The sequence below is a fragment of the Aptenodytes patagonicus genome, chromosome 32, assembly GCF_965638725.1.
Source record: "Aptenodytes patagonicus chromosome 32, bAptPat1.pri.cur, whole genome shotgun sequence".
NCBI classification, from domain to species: domain Eukaryota; kingdom Metazoa; phylum Chordata; class Aves; order Sphenisciformes; family Spheniscidae; genus Aptenodytes; species Aptenodytes patagonicus.
In genome coordinates, this window is record NC_134980.1 from 167,021 (window position 1) to 182,368 (window position 15,348).

A 15,348-nucleotide genomic window follows, 5' to 3' on the forward strand; every position below is an offset into this window, starting at 1 on the left:
ACCTGCCTCGTCCAGGGGGGGGGGGGGCCTGCTCACGCGGTGCATGCACACCCATGCACACGCGTGTGCCAGTCCCCGCTCCCACGCCTCCTCCATGCACTGACACCCCTGGGCACCCCCCAATGCACCCCCTCCTTTGCAACGCCCCCCTCCCTTGCACCCCCACCCCCTTGCACCCCCCCCTTGCACTCCCCCCCTCCTCGCACGTGCACACCCCCCTTGCGCACCCCCCTTGCACATCCACTCCCCCAGCACACACCCCCCTTGCACACCCCCCCTTGCACCACCCCTCCTGTGCACGCCCACCCTCCCTTGCATGCCCCCTCCTTGCACCCCGCCTTGCACCCTCCCCCAGCACCCCCCCCTTTGCACCCCCCCTTGCACACACCCCCAGCACTCCCTCCCTTTGCACCCCCCCCTTGCACACACTCCCCCCTTTGCACGTCCACCCTCCCCCTTGCACACCGACACCCCCCCACCCCGTCATCCCCCCTTGCACCCCCCCCACGCCCCCCCCCCTTGCACACTCCCTCCCTTGCACACATCCCCCTTGCACGCCCCGCCCCACCCAGACCCACAACCGCCGGTGGCTCCATCAGCCGCATCCTCCCTTTATTGGGGGGGGAGAGATCTGGGGGGCTTTGGGGGAGGGGGGTGGGTGGCGGCTACTCCGCGGATCCCTTGGGCCGACGCTTGGAGGGGGGCACCAGGCGGGGGGCAGGTCGGCCGGTAGCCCTCCCTCCCCTCCAGTTTCGCCCCGATGAGGTGACCAGCCAAGGCGAACTCCTCGGCATCCAGCATCCCGTCCCGGTCCACGTCGCTCAGCTGCCAGATGCGGCCCAGGACGGAGCTGGGCAGGTTGCTGCTCACCATCCAGCCCCGCGCCCGCCGCCCGCTCAGCTTCCCCCCCAGCGGCGCCACCCGTAGAAGATCTCGTCGTACTTGGCCTTGTCCTTCGTCACCACCCATTCCTCCTCCTCCTCGCCTTCCTCTTCCTCCTCCGCCCCGCTGAAGGGACCCTGACGGGTGCCGTCGAAGGCTCCCCCCTGCACCCCGGCACCCTCGGGTGCTTCCAGCTCCTCTTGCCGCAGCAGTGGCATCAGGGCGGCGATGTCGGTCGTCAGCAGCTCGTCCAGCGCCTCCAGCATCCGCGGCTTCAGCCCCGGGAACCGGGCGAAGTCGTGGACCAGAGCAGCTCCTGGATGGGACACACACACACACACACACACACACACGACACAGCGGGGTCAGCATCCCGCCAGAACCCCGGCACAGGGGCTCAGCATCCCACCGGATCCCCCAGCACAGGGGTCAGCGTCCCGCTGGATCCCCCAGCACGGGGGTCAGCATCCCGGCCGGATCCCCTGGCACAGGGGTCAGCATCCCACCGAATCCCCCGGCACGGGGGTCAGCGTCCCACCGGATCCCCCGGCATAGGGTCAGCGCCCGGTCCCGCCGGGATCCCCCCGCTAGGGGTCAGCGTCCCGCCGGATCCCCTGGCACAGGGGTCAGCATCCCACCGAATCCCCCGGCACGGGGGTCAGCGTCCCACCGGATCCCCCAGCATAGGGGTCAGCGTCCCGCCGGATCCCCCGGCATAGGGGTCAGCGTCCCGCTGGATCCCCCAGCACGGGGGTCAGCATCCCGCCGGATCCCCCGGCACGGGGGTCAGCGTCCCACCGGATCCCCCGGCATAGGGTCAGCGTCCCGCCGGATCCCCCGGCCTAGGGGTCAGCGTCCCGCCGGATCCCCTGGCACAGGGGTCAGCATCCCACCGGAATCCCCCGGCACGGGGGTCAGCGTCCCACCGGATCCCCCGGCATAGGGGTCAGCGTCCCGCCGGATCCCCCGGCATAGGGGTCAGCGTCCCGCCGGATCCCCTGGCACAGGGGTCAGCATCCCACCGAATCCCCCGGCACGGGGGTCAGCGTCCCGCCAGCCCCCAGCACGGGCGTCGCAAGATCCTCCCGGTCCCCACCTGCATGCGGGCGCAGTCGGGGAAGTCTCCGGGCGGGATGTGATGCTCCAGCTGGATGCGGGCGAAGAGGAGCGGCAGTTTGGCGATCAGCTGCTTCTTCTTGTTGTCCTTCCGAAGACGGAGGGCATCTCCTTCTTCAGGCGGCTGATGATGTGCGCGTGGACCTGGGGACAAAGCCGGGGGGTGGGGGGGTGGGTCAGGGCACCCGGGGGGTCCCTTCTGCAGCAGCTTGGGGGGGTCCAGGTGCGGTGCCGGTGCTGGGTCGCATGGCACGGCACGGCACAGCACGCACGGCACGGCACGGGGCAGGCGGGAGGTGTGGGAACTCGGATGCCTGGGTCCCCTCCGCGGCTGAGAGCCTCCGGTGGGAGAGCTGAAACCGGGGGGGGGGGGCCCCATGGGGGGTGGTCCCATGGGGGGGGGGGGGGTGTCCATGGGGGGGGTCTGGGTGCCCACCCACCACATGGCCCCATCCTGTCCCTGTCCTTGTCCCATCTCCATCCCCATTCCATCCCCGTCCCCTCCCCATCCTTGTCCCTGTCCTGTCGCCATCCCATCCCCATCCCATCCCCATCCCCATCCCCATCCCATCTCCATCCTCATCCTCATCCCCATCCCGTGCGTGGTGGCACTGGCGTCCCCGTCCCTGAGCGTCGCAGGCGGCGGATGCGCCGCACAAAGGCCGCGGCCACAGGTGGCCGGATGCGATAAGGGCCGGGGGGGGGGGGGGGAAGAGGGAGACGGGGAATAATGCCAACCCCCCCGCTGCCTTCCGCCCGCCCCCGCAGACCCCTGTGGCCAGACGCCAGGGTGATGGCTCGGCCATGGGGCCGCCTCATCTCCCCCCCCCCCCCCCCAAGCCCTAAACCAGTCCCCCGCAATCCTGGGGGTCTCCGTGCGGTGGCGGGGGGGGGGGGGGGCAGGGAGGGGGGACCTGGCATGGGAGCAGGGGTGTGTTAATTATTCTGTAATTACAGGGGCGGAAGGTGCTACCTCACGGGAAACCCTTAACGAGGAAGCCAGGCACAGGATGGGGCGGGGGGGGACACGATGACGTCTGCCCCCTTGGCAACGGGGCCATTGTTGGAGGTGGCCGGGAGCCACTGGGGCTGCGGGACCCCTTGAGCCACCTCCTGGGGCCAGGGAGGGGACCCCAAACCAACAACCCTCCTTCTCCTCCCAGACATGGGGAGAGCTCCAAGGAGTCCCGGCATCCCCTTGGCCCCACCGGAGCCATGGAGGGCTCCAAGGAGTCCCGGTGTCCCCTTGGCCCCACCGGAGCCATGCAGAGCTCCAAGGAGTCCCAGTGTCCCTCCCTGGCCCCACCGAGCCATGCAGAGCTCCAAGGAGTCCCAGTGTCCCTCCCTGGCCCCACCGGAGCCATGCAGAGCTCCAAGGAGTCCCGGTGTCCCCTTGGCCCCACCGGAGCCATGCAGAGCTCCAAGGAGTCCCGGTGTCCCCTTGGCCCCACCGGAGCCATGGAGGGCTCCAAGGAGTCCTGGCATCCCCTTGGCCCCACCGGAGCCATGGAGGGCTCCAAGGAGTCCTGGTGTCCCCTTGGCCCCACCGGAGCCATGCAGAGCTCCAAGGAGTCCTGGTGTCCCTCCCTGGCCCCACCAGAGCCATGCAGAGCTCCAAGGGGTCCTGGTGTCCTTCCCTGACCCCACCGGAGCCATGGAGGGCTCCAAGGAGTCCCGGTGTCCCTTGGCCCCACCGGAGCCATGGAGGGCTCCAAGGAGTCCTGGTGTCCCTCCCTGGCCCCACCAGAGCCATGCAGAGCTCCAAGGAGTCTCGGCATCCCCTTGGCCCCACCGGAGCCATGGAGGGCTCCAAGGAGTCCCAGTGTCCCTCCCTGGCCCCACCGGAGCCATGCAGAGCTCCAAGGAGTCCTGGTGTCCCCTCCCTGGCCCCGCCGGAGCCATGCAGAGCTCCAAGGAGTCCCGGCATCCCCTTGGCCCCACCGGAGCCATGCAGAGCTCCAAGGAGTCCTGGCGTCCCCTTGGCCCCACCAGAGCCATGGAGGGCTCCAAGGAGTCCTGGTGTCCCTCCCTGGCCCCACCGGAGCCATGCAGAGCTCCAAGGAGTCCTGGCGTCCCCTTGGCCCCACCAGAGCCATGGAGGGCTCCAAGGAGTCCTGGTGTCCCCTTGGCCCCACCGGAGCCATGCAGAGCTCCAAGGAGTCCCGGTGTCCCCTTGGCCCCACCGGAGCCATGGAGGGCTCCAAGGAGTCCCGGTGTCCCTCCCTGGCCCCACCGGAGCCATGGAGAGCTCCAAGGAGTCCCGGCGTCCCCTTGGCCCCACCGGAGCCATGGAGGGCTCCAAGGAGTCCCGGTGTCCCTCCCTGGCCCCACCGGAGCCATGGAGAGCTCCAAGGAGTCCCGGCGTCCCCTTGGCCCCACCGGAGCCATGGAGAGGACCCATGCACCCAGTCGGCTGCACTCACCCTGACGAGCCGCGCCCGCTTGACGAGGTCATTGAGCTTCCTCAGGGCGGCATTTCGGGGCAGGTTCTGGATGTCCTGGAACAAGTCCTGCTCCTCCAACTCAAAGAGCTGCCGGTTGTCGGCGATGAGGAGCGGTTCAGACCAGAAGGACCCGATGAAGACGCGCAGCACCTCGGGGGTGTTGAACACCTTCCCCAGGGACCACATCAGTGCCCCGTAGACGCGCATCAGCTGCTGCGTCTCCACCATGTCGGCCTTGTTCAGGACCACCCGGATCTTGTCCTCGTTGCCCTTGAGGGCTCGGATGGCCTCGGAGAACTCGTCCGAGATCTCCAGCTTGTGGGCGTCGAAGAGGAGGATGATGAGGTCCACGCGCTCGGCAAACCACTGCAGCACGGCCGGGAAGTCATAGCCTGGGAGGGGAGGGGGGAAAGGGGGAATTGGGGGATCCCCCCGGGCTGGGCTGGGTCGCCCCTGGGCTTGGGGGACCCTGGGGAGGGGGTGCTGCCATTCTCAGGGTGCAAATGATCCCACGTTGCCCCTGGAGGGGTCTGCATGGAGAGGAACCCAACGCCAACCCCAAAACCCAACCCCAACCCCAAAACCCAACCCCAAAACCCAACCCCAACCCCAAAAGCCAACCCCAACCCGTGCCATCCCTGCCTTGAGCGGGGTCCTGCTAAAGGGGTCTTCCTCGGCCACCTCCTTCCCTGCACCCCCCGCTGAGACCCCCCAGCCCCGATCCGTGCCCCCCCCCGGTGCAGGACCCCGACCATGCCCACGCGACGGCCCCGCTCCCTCGCCCCGGCCCCCGCCCCTGGCAGCCGGAGGCCCCGAGAGCCTGAAAAAAAGCACCAAAAAAGGAAACGCGGCGAGTCCTGGGAAAGGTCTCTCTGTCCCCATTCCTGTCCCCGTCTGCATCCCTGCCCCTGACCCCGACCTTGACCCCGTCCCCATCCTTGACCCCATCCCCACCCTGCAGCCCCCCGTCCCCCCCGTGCATACCGCAGCAGGGAGCGCCCGGCCGGGAATTTGGCTCTGACCCAGCCCCAGCCCAACCCTGACCCCCACCTTTTCCCAGGCCCCCCCCCCCCCCCCCCTGCTTTTCCCAGCCCCCCTCTTTCTCCAGCCCCCCCATTTCCAGCCCCCCCCCGGGGGGTCTCCTCCAGCCAAGCTCCCCCCCCCCCCATGGGACTGTTTCAGGAGCCGGTGCCAGGGCTCTTGGCAGAGGCCAAGGGTTTCGGGGTGGGGAAGGAAGAGGGGGGGGGCCCGGGGGGGGGGCACAGCCTCCGCAGCGGGGCAGCCGGCCTGGAAAGTTGGTGGCGGCCCCGGGGATGTGGGGGGGAGCCCCCCCTCGGCTCCAGAAAGGGGGTCCCAGCTGCTCCCTGCCCCATGGGACCCCCCTGTTTCTCATTCTGGCCCTGGGGGGCAGCAGGGTGGGGGCGTTGGCACCCCCCCCCCCCCCCCGCCCTTGGCAGCACCCGTTGCGTCGCCTTTGGCACCCGTCGCTGGTGCCTTGCACCACCTCTTGGCACCCCCCTCCGCCTCGCCCCACCCGCTGGCACCCCCCCCCCTCCGCTCTACACCACCCCTTGGCACCCACCCCGCCTTGCACCGCCCAGCAGCACCCCGTTATGCCTTGCACCCCCCATTTGCACCCCATTACAGTTTGCACCCCCCCCACTGGCGCCCCACCACGCCTTGCACCACCCATCTGCACCCCATTACGCTCCGCACCCCCCATCCGCACCCCGCTGCATCTTGCCCCGCCCGCTGGCACCCCGCCGTGCCTTGCACCCCCCATTTGCACCCCATTACGCTTCGCACCCCCCATTTGTACCCCATTACGCCTTGCACACACACACCCCTGGCACCCCGCTGCGTGTTGCACCCCCTGCTTGCACCCCATTACGCCTTGCACACCCCCCCCCCGGCACCCCGCTGCGTGTTGCACCCCCTGTTTGCATCCTGCTGGGCCTCGCGCCACCCAGCAGCACCCCCTTACGCTTTGCACCCCCCCATTGACACCCCGCTTCGCTTTGCGCCCCCAGCAGCCCCCCATTTCGTTTTGCCCCCCCCTTTGCGCCCCGTTACCCTTTGCCCCCCCCCCCCAGCACCCCGCTGTGCCGCCCACACCCTCCCTCATCTTGCCCCCCCCCCCCCCAACGCTTCCTTAGGGCCCCATTTGCGCCCCGAGCCCGCGGGGGGAAAAGCGGGGGGGGGAGGGGCCGCCCCCCCCCCCCCCGCCCACGCGTGTCCCCGTCGCGGGTGGGCCCCCCTCCCTCCCTCCCCCCCCTTACCCCGGCAGACGCGCTGCTTGGCCCCCGAAAGGATGCCGGGGGTGTCGATGAGGCTGATGCTCTCCAGCACCTGGTTGGGGAGGTGGGCGCACATGAACCTGTGCGGGAGGAGCCGCGTTAGTGCCCCCCCACGGACCCCCCCCACGGATACCCCCCCCCCCCGACCCCCCCCTACCCCCCCATCCCCACCGGACCCCCCCTCACCTCGGGGGCTGAGGCCGCGAAGGGGGTCCGCGGGAGCGAGCGGGCAGCACCCACTCGTGTCCCCGCTCGGGGCCGGGGGTGGGGGGGGTTCGGGGGGGGGGGGGGCCCTCCCGGTGCCAGCGCCTCTGCCAGCCCTGACGGCGACTTTCCGAGGCGGCTCCGGGACAGCGGGGCCTTGGCAGGCTCCGGGGCCGCATTCCTGACGCCTGGCTCATCCCTCATCCCCCCCCCCCCCCCCCCGGCCTCTTCCCAAGGGGTGACCCTGCGTGGGACACCCCACCCCCCCCAAATGCGGGGCTTCGCCGAGAAGATCGAAAAACGGGGGAAAACCGGAGGGTGAAACCCGGGATCCCCCGGAGATGGGATGGGGGGGGGGGAGGGTGTGCGCCCGCGTCCCATTTTTGGGGGTCTTCGCTCCGTCGAGGCTCGATTTGGGGGTGCGGGCGCGGCAGGAGCAAGGGGTGGGTTGCGTGGGGGGTGGTGGGGTTGGGGTGGTGGGTGGTGGGGGCGTCGGGGGGGCGGCACTCACCGGTTGAGGAAGGTGTTCCCGAAAGGATTGAGTTTGCGGAAAGGTTTTTTGGGGTCGACGATGAGGGCGTTGCCCGGCGTGATCCCCTCCGTCTCCCCGTGCATGATGGCCACGAAGGAGTCGGTGGTGGGTTCGGGCCCGATGCGGCTGCCCGGGATCTCCTGCTCCAGCAGGTAGCGGATGAAGGTGGTTTTCCCGGTGGAATATTGCCCCACCACCAAAACCATGGGTTTGTTGTCGAAATCGGCCTCTTCCAGCGCCGGCGAGTGGAAATCGTGGAAACGGTAAAATTCCTCCACCGGCAGAAGTTTCTTCTTGTAGAGGGTCTTCAGCCCCTCGGTGACGGTGCGGACCACCTCGGGGCTCTTCTTCTCGTTCTTCCGCATCCAGCTGAACATCCCGGCGACTGGGGGCGGGGGGGGGGGGGTCCGTGTCCCGGTGAGAACTCTGAGAGGGAAGGGGGGGGGTGGGGGGGTGCACCCCGAAACGGGTGTCCCGGGGTGGGGTGGGGGGCGCGCTGCTGGCGCAGGGGACGGCTGGGTCTCGCCCGGCTCAGCTGGAGGGCTGAGCCATGGGGCGCGGCGGGGTGCTGGGGCGCTCGGCGGGACCCCCCACCCGTCCCGGGTTCCTCGGGGGGAGAAACGCCGCAAAATCGAGCCAAAAAAGGAGGGGTTTTTTTTGGGGGGGGGTGGGTTTTTTGGCCTTCCCGGCGAGGCTCGGGGCCGCGGTTCACAGGGCCGGGGGTGGGGGTGGCGGGGGGATGGGTGTTTCTCCTCTTCCCAGTGGGGAAACGGCCTTTTTTCCCCCCCAAAAAAAAAAAAAAAAAAAAGCGGCGAAAGGCTGTCGCGGGGTCCCGGGGGGGAGCGGAGCTGCCGGCGCCGCTTTCCAGAGCAGAACGCGGCTCCCGGCCGAAGCGCCTCGTTTCTTTTCCTCTTCTTTTTCTCCCCTTTCTCCCTTTTTTTTTTTTCCCCCTTTTTTTTTTTTAACGGGAGGAAAAGCCCCTTCCCGGCGGTGCCGAAGGTCCCGCAGAAGATCTGAGCGGAGGCCGGAGGCGGCCGGGAGAAAAGGGCTGGGGTGGGGTGGGAATATATTAACATAAATTATCAGGGCGAAGCGGGGCGGGGGGGGGGGGCGGTCGAGGCAGCCGGGCTCGAGACGGAGCCGTAAAAGAAAACAACCCCCCCCCAAAAAAGAAAAAAAATTAGGTAATTTGGTGACTGAGGAGCGGCCGGGGGGGCGGGAGGGGGCCGGGCTGCGGAAGGCTCGCGAGAACCGGCCACGGCGGAGCCGGTGGCCGCCGGGCTCGTCCCGCCGGGCCGCGGCTCAGCTCCCCCCCCCCCCCCGCCCGCCCCTCTCCGGGGGGCCCGCGGAGGTCGGGGGGGGGGTCCGGAGGGTTTCGCTCCGTCCAGGATTTCCCGCCATGGCGGGATCCGGCGGCTCGGCGCCCCCCCCCCCCCCCCCGACCATTCCCCGTTTCCCGGCACGGTGCTGGCGGTTCTCCCCGAGGCCCCGGACCCACTCGTGGGTCGGGAGCGGGGTCCCGGCTCGCCTCCCCGAGACCCCAGACCCACTCGTGGGTGGGATCCAGGTGCCGGATTCTCTCCCCGAGACCCCGGACCCACTCGCAAGCCAGGATCTGGGTCCCAGATGGGGTCCCCGAGCCCCCCAGCCCCACTCGTGGGTGGGTCCAGGTGCCGGGTCCTTTCCCCCGAGACCCCGGAGCCACTCGCGGGTGGGGATCTGGGTCCCAGATGGGGTCCCTGAGCCCCCAGACCCACTCGCGGATGGGGATCTGGGTCCCAGATGGGGTCCCCGAGACCCCCAGCCCCACTCGTGGGTGGGTCCAGGTGCCGGGTCCTTTCCCCGAGACCCCGGAGCCACTCGCGGGTGGGGATCTGGGTCCCAGATGGGGTCCCCGAGCCCCCCAGCCCCACTTGTGGGTTGGGAGCAGGGTCCCGGCTCGCCTCCCCGAGCCCCCCAGCCCCACTTGCGGGTGGGGATCTGGGTCCCAGATGGGGTCCCCGAGCCCCCCAGCCCCACTCGTGGGTCGGGAGTGGGGTCCCAGCTCGCCTCCCTGAGCCCCCCAGCCCCACTCGTGGGTGGGATCCAGGTGCCAGATTCTCTCCCCGAGACCCTGAACCCACTCGCGGGTGGGGATCTGGGTCCCAGATGGGGTCCCTGAGCCCCCAGACCCACTCGCGGGTGGGGATCTGGGTCCCAGATGGGGTCCCCGAGCCCCCCAGCCCCACTCACGGGGTGGGACCCGGCCCCCCCCTCCCCACCAGCGCTGGCGGGGGCAGAGGGGGCGAAGGACCCTCCTTCCCCTTTCGGCATTCAACGCCTTTTCGTCGTGCAAAGGCGGAGGGCCCCGAGACACCCGCAACTCCCAAACCCCTCAGAATTCACCCCAAAAAGCCGAGGGGCGCTCCGCATTGCCCCGAACCCGGGACCCTTCCTCCGCCCCGGGGCTCGGCAGCCGCTTCTCGGTTTTACCCGGATTTGGACCATTTTCCCGGCCCAGGAGGGGGTTCTGCGGGGGAGGTTTGGTGCCCGGGGCTGCCAAAAGCAACAGGGACCACCGAGGCGGGCGCAGTTTTTAAAAAGAAGAGCGATTTAATTTACACAGAAGTACTAAATGTACATAATTCTTTAAAAAAATCGTTATACACAATAAATACAGTACAAAATTATTTTATAGTACTATATTTTGTTTCGAACTGTGATAGCGTTCACTGGTACCGGCGGGGCGGGAGGGGACTGGGGTGGTCGGACTCGTCTGGGGGTCGTTACTCCCCGTCACCGCTCCGGGGGCGAGGACAGGGTGGATTTGGGGGGGGGCCCGTCCATCTTTCGCCTTCCCCCCCCCCCCGGGCAGCAGAGTCCCCCCAGAAATGTGGATTAAAACGGGTGGGAAAGGGCCGACCCCCCCCGGTGCGACGCAAGATCCCAAATGGCCAAACCTGGATTTTTCTCCCCAAAATTGGGTGACGGTGGAGAGCCCCGCATGTGGCCCCCCCCCCCCCGGCGGCGCCGAGCGGCCCTTTTTGGGTGAAAAGGGAAATCGCGGGTTTTCCAACGGATCCGTCTCGCAGAGAAAGGAAAAATAAGGAGCTAACGATCCCAAATCCACCCTTCCTTCTCGATTAAAAAAAAAAAAAAATTAAAAATTAGACACTAAACAAAAAACCCAAACAATTTAATATACATTTTTATATATATATATGTATATATAAAAAAGAAAACGCCAAATATTTTAGCCTGGGAATCGTCGTCCCTTATTGCTACCCCGACCCGTCCGCGGTGCCGGGGGCCCGGGGGTGCGGCCGCTCGGCAGCATCCGCCCGCACGTGGCCAACGGGGGGGGGGTGGGGTAAAAATAAACCCAGTAATAATTATTTAAAAAAACCCAAAAACCGAAAGTCACCTGGGGTTCGCTCTCCCCAGCTGAGGGATCGAGCCAAGGGGGCTCCCGCCGACGGCAGCCGGCCGGCACCGAGGGGCGAGCCCCCTCGGAGACCCCCCCCCCCCCCAAATTCCCGGGGAGCGCCGGATCCCACCCGCCCAAGCGCCTTCCCTCCAGAGCGGTCGGAGGGCTGAACCCCGCTCCCTGCGGGCAGATGCTCTAAGACCTTATTTTTTTGGGTGAGAAAAGAGGGGGAGAGGGAGCGGGGAAACGCTGGGCCGGGTCTCTCGGCATTCCCAAAAACCCAGCCGCTCCCTTGGGACGGGACGGGGAGCAGGACGGGGAGCGCGCTTTTTCCAAGAGAAGGGGACAAATAAAAACCAGCAGGAATTTCTGGATTAAAGAGGGGGATTCTCGGCCGGCGGCGGGGGCAGCGGTGGCGGTGGGGGGGGGTGTTCGGCGGTCGAGGCCGGGCGTTGGTGAGGCAGCGCGCCGTGAGCAAGCGCACAGGAATGCCGAGCGCGCTCGCCGCCCGTTCCCAGGCTGGGGAAAAGCAGAGTTACGGTTCCTTCTCAGGGGGAAAAAAAAAAGGGGGGGGGAAGGAAAAAAATAGAAGCAAAGGGGACCTCCCCCCCCCCCCCCCCCAAGCCCCAGAGGCGAATCCCAGCCCCGGGAGCGGCTGCAGGCAGCTCCCCTGGCTCCCCTCCAGCCTCGCCCCGCCGGAGCAGCCCTCCCAGCGCTGGGCGATGCCACGCACGCTCCGGCGTTACGGCACGCTGGGGCGGGAGACGGTTCTGGAGAGCGAGGGGAGCGGAACTCCAAGCTTCGCTCTTTCCCCTTCCCCCCCCGCCAAACCAAAAAAAAAAATCAAATAAAAATCAGGTTTTTTGCCGTTATTTTTGCTGCGCCGGCCTTTAAAACTCCAGTTCTGTGGGATTTTTGTTGCTGTTTGTTGGGTTAGGAGGAGGGGAAGCTGACGCCGGCCGGAGAGGAAGGATGTTTTCTGTTTCCAAGGGTGATCCCTCCCTGTTTATGCCGCCGAACACGGCACAGAGGCTGCCTTTCACCGGAGCTGGGGGGGGCAATCGCTTCGAGAGGGGGGGGAGGGAAGGGGAAGGAAAAAAAAAAAAGTAGTAGTAATAATAATAAAAAACCACCCGGAAAAAGCTGCCGTTCAAGCTGCCCTTCGTTCTTTCCCCGTTCCCGCCTGGGGTGGGAGCCCGGGGTCCCCACTCGGACCCTCTCCCCCCCCCCCCGTTACGGGGAGGGGGGCGGGGGGGGGGGAGTTGTGTGTGTTTCCCCCGAGGTCTCCACCATTCGCTCCGGCCCAGATCTGCAGCCTTTTGCCCCGAAACCCCGTTTCCCCCGGTTCTCCGAAGCGCTGGGGGGGGGGGGGGGCGGAGCTGCCCCTATGCATGCGCCTCCCTCCCCCGCTGCTGTATATAGCCGTACATCTATACACGCACATACGCACGCAGCCCCCAGCGCCCCCCCCCCCCCCGTATATATACGCGGACGTACGTATAGGTGTGCACTGGGGCCGGGGAAGGGGTCAGGCTTCGAAGGAGACGGGACAGTGGCACGCGCACCGATGGCACTTGAAAGTCAAGGTGAACTTATTGCCTCCGAAAGGAAAAAGGGGGGGTGGGGGGTGTGTGTGTGTGCGTGCGTGGGGGGGGGGGAACCGGGACGGCGGGACAGGCGACTCGCAGGCGCAAAAACCAGGGGAAATGGGAAAATACCCAGCGTCCTCGCTGGCAGCGTTTGGGCAGGGAGGCCCTAAGGCAGAGCGGGAACGGACGGATCCTCCCGGGAGCTTCTGGCATCAGACAAAACACTTATTTTTTTCGGGAAGGGCGCACTCGCGGCGTACAATTACTCTTTTTTTTTTTTTTTTTGTTCTTTCCCTCCGAAAACTCAGCCTTCCTGGCATTTTCCGCGTCGATCTGGAAAAGCCGAGGCAGAGCCGGGGTGGGGGGTGACGGGGAAAAGCAGAAGCAGAGTCCCGCCCGTCCCCGTCCCCAGCTGGACGCTATTCCTCCCCTCCCCTCGCCAGATCCCACCCTCCGCCAGCCCCCAGAGGGATTCACTTCTCCCCTCTAGGCACAAAACTCACTGTAAACTTTGCTTTTCCTTTTAGCGATTAGTGTTTGCGTTTCCTTTGCTTTCCTTCTCTTTTTTTTTTTCCCCTTTGCTGACCAGCGAGAGGGTCCAAAAGCCCGCGCGGTATCTGAAATAACTTAAAGGAAGGATAAATTTTGCCCCTGGGGCAACGACTGCAGAGTCCTTCTTTGGCCTCCCACCGGTTTGATTCGCGACCTGCTCCGAGCTTACGGCCGGCCGGGGTGGGAGCAGGGCGAGGGGGGGGGGGGGAAGAGAGAATAGACCGATCAGATATTCATATTAGCAATTTGTTACAGAATCTAAATTACACAGCCGACAATACCTACGGGCCCCACCAGTCCGCCCCTGGGCGCTCGGTCGCGTCGCACTTGCCGTGAGGTCGTGCGGATCGTGAATCCAGCCTCCGCTCGCGCTTTACAACATCCAAAACCCCCATCTCTATAAACACTGGGGCGAAGCGTCCCCGGGACGCCCTCCGTTCCCCGCTTCTCCCGTCCCAGGCCCGGCCCGTCGGGTCTCTGGGAGGCGGCACCACCGTGGGGCTCAACCGCATCCAACCAGCAAGAGCTGCTTCTCCTTCTTCTTCTTCACCTCCTTCTCCGGTCCTCGCTCAGTGTCCCGCTGCCGCTCCGTTTGGTTCTCTGTTATCTGTTCAACGTCCTTGCTCCAAGGCCACCATTGTGATTAGGGGCAAGGTAGGCGTCCGTACGGTGGACGGGCGAGGAGAAGGGGGAGGAGGAGGAGTTGTAGGAGGAGGAAGGCGTCCGGACGTTCTGGCCCCCAGTCTGAGGTTGCTGCAGGTTGAGGATGCTGTCGATGGCACTCTGTAGGTGCTCGTTGAGGGAGTCGTCCTGGGGGCTGTCGCTGGAGAAGCTGGCGTTGTCCACCTCGAAGGACTCCGACTTCCTACGCTTGGCCGGGGGCAGCGGCACCTCCCAGGTGAGTTCTGAGCCCGAGCCCTGGTCGGGGGGCTCCGGTTTTATCATCCCGCGGTAAAACTCGTCCTCGACTTCCGCAAGCTCCTTCATAAGGCCACTGGTGGAGTCGTCGGTCTTCTGCGGGGCCGGGCTGTCCTGCAGGACGAGGGAGCGGGCGTCGCTCCTGTTGAAGAACAGGAGCTTGGAGCTCTCCTCCGGCCGGCTCTTCTCCGCGGCGGCCGCCGCCGCCGCCACCGCCGAGGGGCTGTCCTGACTCTTGTGGGAGGTGATGACGCTCCTGGACCCGTCCTCCTGCTTGATGACGAGGGCGCTGGGGAGTTTGTCGGCTTTCGGGGCGCTCCCCTTGGGGCAGGCGTCGGCGGGCTTCTCGGCCACGAAGGCGTCCACGTTCTCACGGTAGGTCTTGCGAAGGGGGAGCCGGCAGTAGGTCACGATGGGTTTCTTCTCGGCGGGAGCCGAGGTTACGTGGTCAACGGTCCCGTTCATCTGCCCAGCAGCGGTGGAGGCGGCGGCGGTGACGGCGGTGGAGCCGTGCGGGTCGGGTCCTTTGATGACTCGGCACACGGGGGGCGGCTGGTGCACGGGGTCCAAGGCGGTGTTGTGGACCACTTTGCTGAGCCCAGCCTCCTGCTTGATCTTCAACTTGAGGCCGATCCGACTGCGCGCCTCGTAGGTTTTGATGGGGGGCTTGCTCCTCGAGGGCAAGGCGTCCTCGTCCCCGTCCAGGGAGGGGGAAGCCTTGGCCCAGGTGACCGACGGGGAGCCCCCGCTGTGCTTGATCACCAGCTTGGTGGGGTGGATGGGGGGGGCCGTCTGCACGGGGGGCACCTTCAGGCTCTCGGGGGCCGGCGCCACGCTGGAGACGGAGGCCAGGGCCACCGAGGAGGAGAGGCTCTGCGAGCGGGAGGACGACGAGGAGACGTACTCGTCTGGAACGGAACCACCACGTCAGGCGTTAGTGCGAGCACGAAACACTATCCCTTTACTCATTTTTTTTTTTAAACTAATAATAAAAAATTATTCTAATAATATTATTGCAAAATACATTATTTTGCAAATTTGCCTGCTTGCGCTGGGATCTATTTTTATCCCCTCTCACGAGCTTACGCCTCTCAGGCCCTCTTCCCTCCGAGAGCTTCCACTTCCGACGGAGCTCATCCCTCAGTATCTCGCCCGGGGAAAGAGGCAGTAACTTAAACACGAACCTTTAATAAAGAACCTCCAGAGCAGGCAGGAACAAAGAGCAATTTGTCGGGAGCCCGAACACTGCACGCGCTTTGCGTTAAGTAAGGCTCTGGCCACCGAGATCTTTAACATAGAGGAGTGGGCGGGGGAGAGTACAGACGGCAGCAGGCAACGCTCAATCTTATTTTCAACAGCTTTTCCCCCAAATCCCTGCCGACCCCGGTGGAACAGGGCGACGCTGTCC

General features: G+C 66.2%; 2 protein-coding genes across 2 annotated transcripts in view; both read right to left on the reverse strand.

Moving 5' to 3' along the window:
* Nucleotides 1-665: 665 nt before the first annotated feature.
* On the reverse strand, nt 666-7,860 carry LOC143171843 (EH domain-containing protein 2-like). Its single transcript, XM_076360933.1, is given in 9 exon segments — nt 666-715; nt 718-733; nt 736-923; nt 926-1,195; nt 1,954-2,088; nt 2,091-2,142; nt 4,422-4,834; nt 6,722-6,819; nt 7,455-7,860. Coding segments are annotated over 9 exon segments (1,620 nt in total). The 5' UTR covers nt 7,853-7,860.
* Nucleotides 7,861-13,249: 5,389 nt separating this feature from the next.
* The window catches only part of BICRA (BRD4 interacting chromatin remodeling complex associated protein), a 36,674-nt gene continuing 34,575 nt past the window's right edge, over nt 13,250-15,348 (reverse strand). Inside the window, exon 14 of the mRNA XM_076360919.1 lies at nt 13,250-14,848. Coding sequence (XP_076217034.1) covers nt 13,626-14,848 — 1,223 coding nt within the window. The 3' untranslated portion in view covers nt 13,250-13,625. The remainder of the gene's footprint in view (nt 14,849-15,348) is intronic.